Genomic DNA, 14,076 nt, shown 5'->3' with positions numbered 1-14,076 from the left:
TTTTATGTATAAAAATGAATTATTAATTGTAATGTATGATCTCATGATATGTACGAATGTGTATGCCTACATTAGAGTTTTGCGATCAATTGAAAGAGCAATTAATTGAAATCTATGAGTAATCGCACAGCCTTATTCTATTCCAATTTATACAATTGTGCACAAAGTTCATAACTATTCATGGCCATTTGCAGTATAATCATATATGGCACGATCTTTTCCAACTCAGCCACACTTATTTTATATTATTAATTGGTTGTATAGTAGTACTACTAAACCGCTCAGCAGTCAGGCGAAAAGAAGACTTTCGGGCCACTTTTGTGCTGGAAAAAAAATTTCACAGATTTATCCAATAATTCAGCGAACTCAAAATGATGATTTATTAAGTTAGAGTCAAACCGATGAAGTAAAAACATTTTTTCTTTTTAAATGCCCACATATGTGTCATGACACACAAGTGGCACGACTTTTTTCTATTCACATGTGTGTCACTAACAGTCAAGAGGTTAAAGGTACTCTCTTTGAATTTGTGTACATTTTTTAATTTACTCGTTAGGAAATGGCTTTTTATTAAATCTGTATGTCATGGAAGATTGAAGTTGGGCAAAAAAAATATTAAAATAAAAAAGTTATATTGCCTATCAACTATTGCAGTATATGTCATATTTTTGATGGCATCAAAAAGGTTATTTTCAGCTGAAATAAGTGGAATTTTTTTTTATCTCGATGCGTCACCTTTGATTTCGTTGTGAATTTTACAGGGTATTTAGCAGTGTATTAGGGACGTTTAAAAAATTGGCATCGTGGAACTCGACATTCTTGCCGATTAGAAAAAAATATTTTACTTTGAAAGGTATATTAAAGTACATCTGATTTCTTCTTTTCCATATACTGTTTAATGCGATACATGTTATATTCTGGCATGGTTATACATGGCATCAAGAATATAAGATGCATCTCATTAAATTGATGCCATTAAAGAACATAACATATGTTGCATTAAATAGTTCATGGAAAAACATAAGTTTTTTACGTAAAAGTTTTTTTTGCCTGACTTCATTCTTCCATGACATACATGTTTAGGAAAAATTAAAAAATGTGTAAAAATTCACAGAGAGTACCTTTCAGTAGTAGTAGTACATTGTAACCAATTATGGAACAAATACGAGGGGATGAAAAAAAGTGGCCGAGTTGGTGAAGAACGTCTCATATATACGAAACTCACATTGACATAAATGGTCATACACAAGTTACGTTGCATAGTGTTGTCTTAATAGGTCTGCTTTGAGTTGAACGATGTTACTAGTTCGTACTTATATACACCACCGCGGAGAACGTGGATCTCGGGTACAAAAATCTCTGACATAGAATAGCCGTGTTCTCGTGTTACGGGTAAGTTAAAAAATTGTTATAATAGAAAACAAAAGAGCAAGGAAAAGTTATATGCTTGTGTAAAAATAATTCTGGTACTAAGTAACAATATAACGCGGATAGTAAGTACTTGACGACGAGCATATTTTCATCCTCCTGAATAAAACGAGTTTGAATTGCATTAATTTAATCAAAATAGTTGTTTTTGTTTTCTTCTCTGTCAGTTTGTTTACAAAATCTTCACGTCAACTGAATTCAAGTCCTTCTAAGAAGCAATTGGAAATAATATAACGTTATTATAGGCATTATTAGAACACACTGAAATTTATTAGTGCATAAAGACCACCAGACAACAATGTTACGTTATTGGTATGATGCTCAGAATTTCAGCTTTGCAGATTATAGATCTGGCAATTACCAAAGGGATAATGAGTCGTATGATCTATCATTTTTAAACATATGAATTCTTTTACACATATTACTGTAAATCAGTTTTTAGAAAGCAAGACATATAAATACAACATTATCTTACCTCACTTTCTCGAAACTGTTAGTGTTGGATTGTAAAAATAGGTTGACCAATGAGTCATCTAGAATAAAAATAAAATGTCAATCACGAACACCTTTTAAAATAACATGGTATTCAAGGACGCTTGGTTTAGTAGCTGCTGCTTAGTACATGTTAGAAATTCGTGCTGTACCATACAACGCTGATAGATTGTACGTCAAATCAAATATTTATTTATTTATTTATATATTTTCATGTGTGAAGCCCAAAGTGAAATGGAAGCGTTTTATTTTACGTATTAGTGAATATAATATATGCACAAGATCTCGTTCGTCAAGTACGAGCTGGTAAGAATACATTTTTAAATGATTAAATTAGCTTCTAAATCAACATCAGTACACTTATGAATAGGACATTAGGAAGAGAAAAAATTTGCTATTTGCCAGCATGTCACCCCCTAAAAGGTTTTCATTGGTTAAAATAAAGATTCTCGGCAAAGATGGGCGTTTTACTTTATGTAGAAGATTGTCCGCATTTGATTTTTCATTTTTGTTTACATTTTTTGAATTTATGAAGAATAATAGTGAAAAAATCTATTCTTATAAAATAGCACATTGAGATTGTGCAGAGTAACGATGAAAAATGTAAATCGCATTTTGACTTACAATTTCTTGAATTCAAAATTATATTAAAATATCTGAGATAGTAAGCACGAAGATTTACGAAGAAATTGTAATTTTGCATTTTAAAGGGCATTAAAATTACAAAATAGTATTTCGATACTTTCTCACAATTCATGGGTTTTCAGACTTATTGCGAAACGACTGACAAAATCATGGAAGTATGCATGGTACGTGGTAACGATTGACTGTTATTTTTGTAGGAAATTGAAAACCTTAGAAAACTGTACTTATTCGTTGTTGTATCATTGATCTTTATCAAGTTATAAAAAAATAATGAAAAATAAAAACGGGGAAATAAAGTGAGGAAATTCTCACTGAGACATGTAGCACTACAATTATTTTTTCTAGTCTGAAATTTATATTGAGCCCAAAAATTACGATCCGTAACATAACGATATAGCGAACGGGAATTGCATTTGTTTAAATTAAACGTTTGTATCCAATTTGTACTATTTCATGAGTTAATTGAATTAATAATCAAAAAGTCGTTAGATACTCTTCTCAAACATCAACTGGAGACTTAATATTACTAATGTGAGACTTATGCATGAGGTAAATTGATGTTTTGATCGATATACGCAAAACATTTTTTTAAATGACTATTATTGTTCATAAATTCAAAATTTTTTAAATGAAAATGATCGATGAATTGCGGACCATTTTCCACATAACGTAGAATGTTAATATTTTCCTGAAATATTTCTTTGAACCTAAACAAACTTTTTAGGGGGTGCCATGGTGGAAAGTCGCATATTATTGTACTATTATGTTTTCCTGAAACACCTCAATAGGACATACATATGTTCCATAAGAATTTGCACACTTAAAATATGTTTAAAACAATCAGTGTCACGTTACTTAGTAGTTACAAATTCCTTATAACGAAATTTACGCTCAGTTACTTGGGTTGTACAGTGCAGATCACATTACTACCATCTTGTCTGCCACTTTATCCCCTGGCAGAAGTATTTTTAGGCGTAATTATTTCATGAACTCCGCGAATGTCGTTAATCAATTCAGACACTCAGTAGCCTCCGCTTCCTTCGGGTGGTAATTTTAGTCTCACCTTAGTGTTGTCAGTACAAACTCCGTTAAGGATTGGCTAGATTCAATTCACACATAGCAAGTTTCCTATTACAGAATATATATGAAACAAAAAGTTGATCGTTCACATAATTTACGACACAGAATACGAGAACTCTAAACCTATTTCGCCATTTCTGCCTTTTCATCGTACAAAGTATCTAAATAATTTTAACACGATTCTCAGAGCAGCAACATTAATAACGTGTTCTAATTGAATGGCAATGTGAATATTGTTCGTAAAATACTGATATCATCTTTAATGCATATTTGTAACCGTACTGCATCTTGTCAGTGTAACAAGTTGGATTTACCTATTGTTCTGTGCGTCTTCCTGTTTATCGAAAGGTAATTCCAGTATTTTTATTGATCTTTGACATTTTTACACGAGTTGATAAACATTCTTTGACCTACTATACAGAAATCAATAATCCTAGAATATGTTAATGTTAATTACAGTTGTGTGATAGTAATTTTCACATTTATTAGATAATTGATTGCAGAATAACTTCGATGTGACGACCTTTGCCGTATAGAATCCGAAGGTTCAATAAAAATAATATCGCAGTTCAAAATAACATGGATCAGGCTAAACAATTGGTGTTGGCTTTGAAACAAAACAACAAATCGCACGTTGGGTATGGCTTGCAGCAAGAAAGTGAAGCACTTGTTAGTCACATTCTCCAAAATATGGTAAAATCAAGCCTTCCACGTTTCAAGCCTAAAATGAAAAATTCGAAAGATTCTATGAGGTATCGCGAAGAAGGTAAATACAGGTTTCTTTAATTACAAGTAATTAGATTTATTAGGTAACTATTCATACAAACTTTAACCGTAGAACTAATGTACGGGGTCGTTCACGACCCCAGCCATCTTTCAAACTGCATTTTTAAGGTCATGAAGTACTGCTACTTTTACTGATCGAGCAAACTCACCTTTTTTTCCTATATTAAATGAACAAACGAATGAAAAGGGTTCCAATTTCGTCGGTACATTGCTCTTTCGAAGCGGAATTCAGGCAAATTACTCATATCCCGAAAATCTTAAGAAAATGAATGGTTTTCTTACACGATTTACTATTCCCACATTTAGGTAGTTAAACTCTTTCCATCCGTTTGTTTATGTAATATAGGAAGAAAACGGGCAAGTTTACCCGGTCGATAAGGGTAGGAGTACTTCATAACCTTAAGCCAGAAATTGACATGATCGGCTGGGGATCGTAACTATAATTCAGTTTCACTATCTGGCCGTGAGGTTAGGCCGGCAGTGCATTAGTTGCTCGCTGGTCATTGCACAAAACAATTTTAAAGAGCAGCTGGGATCGCTAACGAATCCCACTCTATACCTACTGTTAGTGTTTCATGGAAGTACCTGAGCAAATTTCACTTTTTTACTCAAACCGAAACATGTGTTTTTTTTGTTATGTACTGTAAGCGTCAATAGTCACGTATATTATCTGAAGCTATACATATACTTCACATACCTAAGCAATTTTCTCCGTAAGCTCGGACGCTTTGTACAAAATGTGCGCTACTTTATTTTCTTTACTTGAACTTGGCAGGCTTGCTAATCGCATACTATTTTTCAAATAAAAGAAGTTGAAAATATACGAAGACCCCGTACAAACACTTTTTTTGTTACGTTTTGATTGACTTTTTTCATATTTCCGTATGTTTCCCATTTTCATATTCCAAAATAAATATTTTTTTCCAACGGGATATAGAGATAGTAGTTCTTTCCTGCTAGTCTAAAGTATCCGCTTCAAAATCGCGTTTGAAGTTTGAAAATCAGTTCATTACGAAGAATGATATGAGATTTTGTTGAAAAAATAAGGTTTTTGCCGTTCCTTAGCACTATTGGTAGTTAACTAAATTTTTCACCAACTAAACTTCAATAAAATTGGATTTGATCTCCACCATACGTTTTTTTGACTAAAAAATGAAAAGATTGATGCATTCACGAGTCCCATTATTGCTTGCGGTACAAACGTAGGAACGAGAAACGCGTGGCGTCGTTAACTACCCCACTCACGAGTTATAAGGTAGAAAAAAAATACGTGTATTCCTAGGGTTGGAAAGATATTTATTCCCGATTTTATTATAATGTTAACCTTTTTAACCTGAAAAGCGAAAAGAAAGTGGTATATTTTTTTCTCCCAACTTTTATGGGGAAAAACCAACTTTTTGGAATTTGTGCAAAAAATTAGATTCACAGCAGATATGATAGAAAATGTTCCAAATTGGTGTGGCGAGAGGGCGAGAAGGAGAGAGGTGGAGGGAGAGGCAGAGAGGGAAAGAAAGAGAGAGAAAGCATATTTATTTGATCCTGGAGTGTTACTCCCTAAAGACCACAGGCATATATTACAAAATACCAATGACAACCTGAGACTAATTAATTCTAAACCTAAAGCTAAATCAAAATAACATAGCAAGCGAAGAAATAACAGGAAGAAAATTCAAAAGTAGAGAAGTAATAAAATAAAATAATAATTGTAACCACTACAGGCACTCAAGCAGGGACAAAATAAAAATCATACATTCATACAGGCGCTATACACACGATCTGATGAATTTTACACATCGTCAAATCATACCCTATGTCTAGTTCCTCGGGTTCGCTTCACGCTCCTCCGCCGCAATCAATTATCCACAGCAGCGCGATGGAAAAACTGGTAGAGTGGGTGTTAGCATGATTTCAAGCGGTAACGAATTCCAGAAATGCACACCAGTAACAAAAAAAGATTTCTGATACATGACAGTGCGAGCAGATGAACCTGAAACGTATCCGTACGAGTTTGATTGCGCTGTAACGCAAGGTTCATGCGCAAACACAGTTGGCTATCAAAAAGTCATGGCTCTGCCAGGTATATAACCTTGTAAAAAATACAGCCAACTAGAAACAACCGACGATTACATGGCTGCAGCCAACCGCAGCGTCGCCTATGACTGGATATGCTCGCATCACGTAGAAGACGCATTAAGCAGCGCATACAGTTATTGAGCGCCACCCGAATCGAACGCTCTAATTCCCCTGACGAAGTTGTAAACACTGGAGCCTAGTAGTGAAAAAATGGAAACACGAAGGTGACGATCGGTCGACGTTCTAATGTTATGCTTAATAAACTGTCATTTATCCGGATTCTATACACAGATGCTGCCGCCTTTTTGCTCACAAACACAACGTGTTGCGGCCACGACAAGGTATTATTAAGGACAACCCCCAGATATTTAAAGGTGGGCACAAACTCTATGGCTTTATCCCCTATTGTTACCAGTAGGAAACTTGCGTTGAGGAGCCCATTGACATATCGCGAACTGCCAACAATCATCGCCTTTGTCTTCTCGTCATTAAGGTCCAATTGATTTTAAAGAGACCATTGCCTTATGCGCTTAATGTTCCTATTAAGCAGATAGCTGTATTCAGCAATCTCGTCCGGCCGGCATTTGAGGTATATTACCAAGTCATCGGCTTAAAGCAAGTGAGAACAATTGCACAAGTACAACGGTAGATCGTTAATGAAGATTGAAAAGAACAGAGGACCCAGAACACTACCCTGAGGAACGCCAGTTTGTGAATAAAGCCAGTCTGACAGCCTACCCTCACCCCCATGGACCGCTTGCATGCGATCGCGTAGGTAAGAGTGAAGTGCCCCCATGGAGAAACCCAGCCTTTGAATCTTCTGCAATAAGAGACAATACTTGACCTTATCGAAAGACTTCGTAAAGTCAAAGAAGACAGCTATAGTGACCTCATGGTCATCAATCCCTTGACGAATATCATCCACAAGCTTTAGGACAGCAGTCTGAGTCCCCAACACTTACCAAAAATCAGTCTGCTGCCCGTCAAATAAATTGCGTGACGACAGGTACGACATGACCTGATCAAATAATAAACACTCCAGTACCTTAGCAATGGCACAGAGCCACGAGATAGATCGGAAACCCGAGCACTGCGTTAGACAGCGTGACTTTGGCAGTAGATTCACAAACGAGAACTTCCATAACTCAGTGAATACTTCATCTCTAAGTGAGCTATCGAACATGACAGTCTTAGCAACACCCGAAAAACTATGAAGGCTTGAATGGCCAGGCCGTCCGGCTCCTGTATTTGCATAGTCACCCGTGCCATCGCAGCTTCCACACTCATCAAGTCAACATTCGCCAGGAAAAATTGTTTATCATTCATCACACCTACATCATATTCAGTATCAATACATTCCAAGAGCCCCGGTAAGGGATCACCCGAGGAGACTGATGCTAATTGCTCATTAAGCGGCTGCACCTGCAGATGCGCCGAAAGTTCACGGTAGGCAGGTTTCATGACTCCCAAATCATCAATCACCTTCCAAAATTACTGTATGTTGTCCGCTATATTAAGCTTCGTCTGAACATGGTCAGATTTTGCACTAAATATGTAGCATTGTCTTCACCTTCCTACGGAGATCAATATATTTTTGGAAAACTGTTTCCGAACCTGACCGCTTGGGTGTACGATAACACGTATCCCTCTGGCGCATAAGCTCATGCACTTTTCATGTAATCCACGGCACGGCGGGGGGGGGGGGGGGCGTGTGACTAACACCTTTTATAGCGGGACTGCCCGATCCAGGACCTGATTTACCAACCTGTTGAACACAGAAATCTTACAGTTCATACTCGGCTGATTACGAAGCAGCGAACAATCAAACGATGATACCACATCAGTTACGGCTGCCAGGTCATCGTCATTCCAAGGGCGATACTGGAACTTCTTGGCGTTGGATAATCAATGCCATACCTGAAGGAGACGTGAATCAAATCAAATCATGCCTAGAGAAAAAAGTTTGAGAAGACTGCTCCAAGTTGTTGGAGAGCCCAAATCACTGACAATACAAACATCCAGCCAGGAGTCCGGTATTTGGGTGTGCTGGGTGGACTAAAGAGGTACCAACTGCAATCTTTGCGATGTAAGAAAGTCCTTGAAACGGGAAGAGTCATAGGTGAAATTAAGTAAGTCTGCATTAAAGTCCCCAAGGAGCAAAGCAAAATTGTAACGTTACAGACACGCCATATTTGGCGGTCTGTAATTCGCAGCTTCGGCTGCGAAGTACCCCACACCTCTACTAAAATGAACCTCGGAACACCATCCCTTTCCAACGACGAAGCGGAAGCCACAAGCTACCCACACAGTCCTTTGTGCAAATACAGTGCAACGCCACCACCATGACGTCCTCAGTAATCGTCTGGAAAAATGTTATGCGTTAGAAGTCGGACTTGCCCATCCATGATGCGTTCATTGAGTCAGCTTTTGGCAACTGCAATTATATGCTAAGGGCTACGCCGGAAGAATTCATGAACCTCACCAACAGGTTGAGGCAACAGACATCAATCACAGCATCAACTATCTCTACTCCTATGAAGCGAAGTTCACATAGTGGCTTGACATGGTTGGTTGGAGATAAGTAATCATACTGTACACACAATGACAACAACCATTACCAGCGCCGGCTCCAAGACATTTGCCGCCCCGGGCAAACGAGAATATTTTCGCCCCCCGTCTCCCAACCGCTTTTTGACCGAAATTTTCAAACTGATAACTTAAATGAAAATTCACTCGCCTTGCTTTAACGTAGCCAAACGCTCTTAATGACAATCGACATAATTTACATTTGGATGAGAGAAAAAAAAACCGCCTCGAGCCGCCTGTTCGGCGCCCCCCTAAACGCGGCGCCCTGTGCCATAGCCCAGCTTACTGCCCCCCCCCCCCCAAGAGCCAGCGCTAACCATTACCACCTGGGCAGTACACGAGATGCGTCCGATCGAGTTTGACAGCAGTATACATATATACAGGTTTATAGTTCCAAAATAGATACCGTCACGACGTGCTAATCAGTGTAATCACAATTGTGAAGCGGGGGACCGATATATAATGACAACTCCAGCGCCTAACCCAAAAATTATCAAGGCCACTATAATCGACTACGAAGATAATACTTTCATATAATGATCAATTGTTGAATCATTCAATGTCGAGCACACGTTTCAAAGTACAGATGACACCACATTGCACCACACAAATACGCAGATGCAAGCAGTTTCCGCTGTTATTTCAGAAAGCAGTTCAGATCACGTAACATAACAACATATCAACATATCAAGAGATAGAGTACAAATGATCTAGAAAATACGGAAAGAAAGATATAAAATAGTACAGGAATTGATTAATTTATTTAAAGAAGATCGTGCACTTGACCCTTATGTGCGCACCAAACTTCTCCTACGTTGATGCGCATCCGGGGAACCCGGATACCCACCTCCAGTTTTAATTACTTTTTGAGTTCAGATGTGAACAGAATAATTATAAATCGATTTACTTAATTAAGTAAACATAATTAAAAAGTAATTAAGCTATATTTACGTTTAAAAGTAGCGTGTAGTTGCCACAAAGAGAAATCGAAGGAGGGGATCTCGAGCGCTCTACAGCCAATTATTGGCTTTATCGAGCAGCAGATGTTCCAAACGTTTGTGGAAGTAGCAGTTAGATAGTTAGATTCCTTTTCAAGCATACAAGGGCCCAGCAGTGAAGCATTTGCTCAGTTAAGAACATTGATTAACATTAACATTGATTTGCAGAAGAATATATCAAATTTTTCTCTAGTGTGTACTCGGGTACCCTGGGTGCCCCCTGGTACTAACTGTACTTCAAGTTCGTATTTTTATTGCAAAAAAAATTTTTTTTTCGAAATATAGTTATGGGAATCTCTTCGTGAAGAGTTAAACTTCCTAGATCCGGAGGCTCAGATCGAAAAAACATTTTTTTCAAAAAATTACAAGCAACAATGTGACGACGTGGGTACCCGGGTACCCGGGTGCGCACATAAGGGTTAATGAGCATCACAATACTAAGAGAAATAGATAAAGTAAATTATTAACAATCCAGATACCTTACATCTTATAACTAGGGATCTACATCTAGTAACAGTCCTAATCGGCGAGCTGTATCAACAATACAACACCAACTAAGGATTTGCCTTTAACAATAGCAGATGCGCAAACAGCCTAGCGTTCAACATGTTGAGGGAGGTAACCGACGAAACAGAATCCAGGAAGCTTCATAATCCCAGAGAGGTAGCACTCGATGCACTCGCTGGTAGTCAGTCGCTAACAGTCAGAAGAGCCAAATGAGTCTCGGATTGAATGGTGATAGGCTCAGACGCTGCATCACGTTTCGCCAAAAACTCCTCATTCTTGACCCAGATGTACCTAAAGCGACACTCCCTGCCACGCGAAACACCGCGGTGTGGAGATGCTCCCCTACAAGATTAAGTTCGTCAACATACACATGGGGCCGGGAACGTTTGACAGCCAGAACACGATTTCGGATATCCGTTAAGTGGAGTCGTCCGAATATTAAAGACTGTTTATCAGTAACCCTCGTGCTTTCAAAGTGAGTGATCTCGACAATCTACAAGTCTGGGACAGTAACTGAAAGAAGCGCTATAGCAGATCGGAAGATAGTAGGTAGATCATCTGCTTCTAGCTAGGAAACACCCGCCAGCAATAGGTTACGACTTACTGCATTGCGTTCCAGCGTCTTTATCCTATCCATGAGTTGAGCGATCTCAGCAACGTGGTCAGCACGGGCTGCCTTGAAGGCATCAGTTTTATCCAAGAGTTGGTGGTTCTGAGCAGTGAGTGCATCAACCTTTCCAGAGAGCTCATCGTCGAGTTCTGTGGTAGATCTAGCGAGTTCATCGACCTTGGAAGACAGAGCATCCATCATGGCAGGGAGCGTTGGAAGTCCATGTATCTCTCCATTCAGCAACGTCGAGCTAGCTTGAACCGCTGCAAGCACAGTGTCCAGAGTAGGAGGCTGCAAAGGCGGTTGGTGGATGCCCACCGAGCGAGAACTCGCTTCACCAGATATAGGATGCAAGGGCAGCAAACTAGTATTACTGCTGTCAGAACGACATGCGTTACTTCCGGGAAGGCAGCGCCACGAACACCAAAGAGGGCACGAAAGAACGGAGCCGCTACAGACGCAGAGGTACAGGACCTTTACATTGGGTGCCTGACCTGGCATTTGGCTTGGCCGCCTTTATCATCTGGGTGCAGCTGGGATGATAATGTCCACCGCATTTGTAGCAACGTACAGAAGATTTAACGTCCTTCTTACAGCCTTTGCAAGTTCTCTCGACCGATTTCACCTGAGTATGGGCAATATCATCAGGCATTATTAGATAAGTTCAGATCAGAGTAGGTAGGTTAGCTGAGAAGAGACGAGTTTAAAGTCCAAACAAATAGATACACACATCAGGAACACAAGCATGCACTAAGCCGAAGTAGTAGAGGCTACACACACCTCTACTATCACAATGTGTCGAAAATAACACAACCTATCGAATTGGACAGGTGAATAGTACAAATAGCACGTAAAAATGAGCTGGCATGTAGCACTAAGGCAGAGCAGTAACATGCATACAGAGTCAAAGACAAAAAAAAAAAAACACAACTTCTCCGGGGGAGGTGCAGGAGTACGCCTCAAGAAATGTACTGGAGACAAACTTACACAGTATCCAATACGTAACTCACCGAAAAGTTTAAGAAACTGAGAGCACATACAAACATCTCTCGAGAGAGAGAGAAAGGGAAAGAGATACAGAGAATACACAGCTGTCAACCGCTTCTTCTATAAGTGCCACACAATTATTTTTATTGTGTTTCTCAGTTTTTTTGTTAAGCTAATTTCGCTTTCAAAAAACTTTGCTTTTAGACGGAGGGGCTGTGCCTCCTGACCTCCCCGTAGCGGCTTCGCCCCCTACATGCCCAACCAAGACTTGCAGCCCTAGATCCGCTCCTTCACTCTACCTCTCGCCGACCCACACCTAAATAATAGTAATTGTATGCATTTTTGAGAAATAATTTTTTCATTATTAATCTACGTTCTCAGTTTTTTATACCTAATATAACGGAAGATGTATCAAGTTCGTATTTTTAAGTCAATAATGTTCCCAGAATTGAGTGGGCAATAAAGTCTTATATGTAATACAGGACTAAAGTGGATTACCCCTATTGTAAACTGGAAGGAAAAATGAAAAAAAAAGAAAATATACAATAATAGAAAAAAAAAGATTTGCAAAACAGAAAGAAATAAATAAAAAGAAACAGCGTCCGCCATTGTGCGATTATGGTATCTTTCATTTGTGGTATTTTTCGCTTCTGCCATTTTCGATTTACGTTTCACACCACGGTTAATTCTTCCCGGGAAAATATTTCAATTTAGTCATGTGAACAGCCCGTAAAGAGAGCCCGCGAAGAGGGAATTTTCCGGGATCCGCCACAATCACGTAGGCGTTGGCTACAGGAAAATTCAGATTTTATAAGTTGATAATTTTGCCGTCTGCATCGTGAATGAACTCGACGTGCGCGGGCACCGCAAGGTGGACCCGTCACCGTATTAGCCGACGACCAGAGAGACTTTCGGGTCACTCTGGGGACGCTAGACCCCTTTGCGGAAGTTACTTCTGAGTTTGGTTGGGTCATCCCTTTCGTGTCTGGGAAGGCATTGTATCGCCCGGAGCCGAATAGCTAACGTGCGACACGATGAAGGCGGCAATCAAAATTAAAATTATTTGAAAAACACGACCGACGCCGCGTGAACACAGAGAACGCCGGGAGGTTGTAAGCCAGCCCAGCGTACTGGTAAATCAGAAGAGCAGCTTCCGAGGTGTTGCCGCGTGTTGCCGCGGCCCCCCACCCCTCACGTGCCGCTTATCAGAGTGGGACCTACGACTACTTAAGCGAACGTGCGCCAGCGGATCGTCAGAATTCCGACAACTGTGGAAGAGACCACATATCATAAGTGACGAATTATACCGATATTAAATATTAGGGGCTTCGGTCCTGCGCGCTTCGCGCGCCAATCCCGGGTCAGCGCTTCGTGTCTCACGATCAACCGCTTTTCAACCCCTTATTGTCCAAATTTCTAAAAACGCAGAAAGCACTTTTTAGGTATTTATATTATGAACTGTTTGAATCAAAAACCAAGTCGATGTCTCATCTTTGTGCGGAGATATCGTCGAAACCGTAAAAATCACGTTTAACCACTTTTCACCCTCTTAGAGTTTGAATTTCTGAAAAACGCTTCTTAGTGAGTGCTTACGTTCCGAGGGGAATATGCATCCTAAATTTCAAGTTTCTAGGTCAAGGGGTTTGGGCTGTGCGTTGATCGTACTTGTTCCTTTATATATAGAGGTAACAGAACATCGACAGTTGTAAAAACAAATAAAACATCATTTTCTATCTTCATCCGTTTGTGTCCTTGTCCTTGTCACCCACAATCCCCTTGTTACATAATAAACTATTTTCTGTTTTTTTTTCACTTGAAAGAGTAACCGCAAAAACCCTCTTTTTTCGCCCCTTTTTGCGTAGTGTGCAGCAAGAACGGGGAAGG

At 39.3% G+C, this 14,076-nt stretch overlaps 1 protein-coding gene across 7 annotated transcripts in view; it reads left to right on the top strand.

Moving 5' to 3' along the window:
- Positions 1-1,328: 1,328 nt before the first annotated feature.
- Positions 1,329-14,076, top strand: part of LOC124177493 (SET and MYND domain-containing protein 4-like) — a 69,358-nt gene continuing 56,610 nt past the window's right edge. For 3 of the 7 annotated variants that reach the window (XM_046559950.1, XM_046559899.1, XM_046559940.1), the window contains exons 1-2: positions 2,028-2,226; positions 4,149-4,411. In XM_046559950.1, coding sequence (XP_046415906.1) covers positions 4,225-4,411 — 187 coding nt within the window. In that variant the 5' untranslated portion in view covers positions 2,028-2,226; positions 4,149-4,224. Of the gene's footprint in view, positions 1,393-2,027; positions 2,227-3,950; positions 3,994-4,134; positions 4,412-14,076 lie in introns of those variants that run through there. The other 4 variants (XM_046559933.1, XM_046559916.1, XM_046559909.1 and 1 more) reach the window with 4 other exon arrangements.

This window comes from Neodiprion fabricii, chromosome 1 (genome assembly GCF_021155785.1).
Source record: "Neodiprion fabricii isolate iyNeoFabr1 chromosome 1, iyNeoFabr1.1, whole genome shotgun sequence".
NCBI lineage: Eukaryota > Metazoa > Arthropoda > Insecta > Hymenoptera > Diprionidae > Neodiprion > Neodiprion fabricii.
This window is presented reverse-complemented; position numbering and strand designations above follow the sequence as displayed.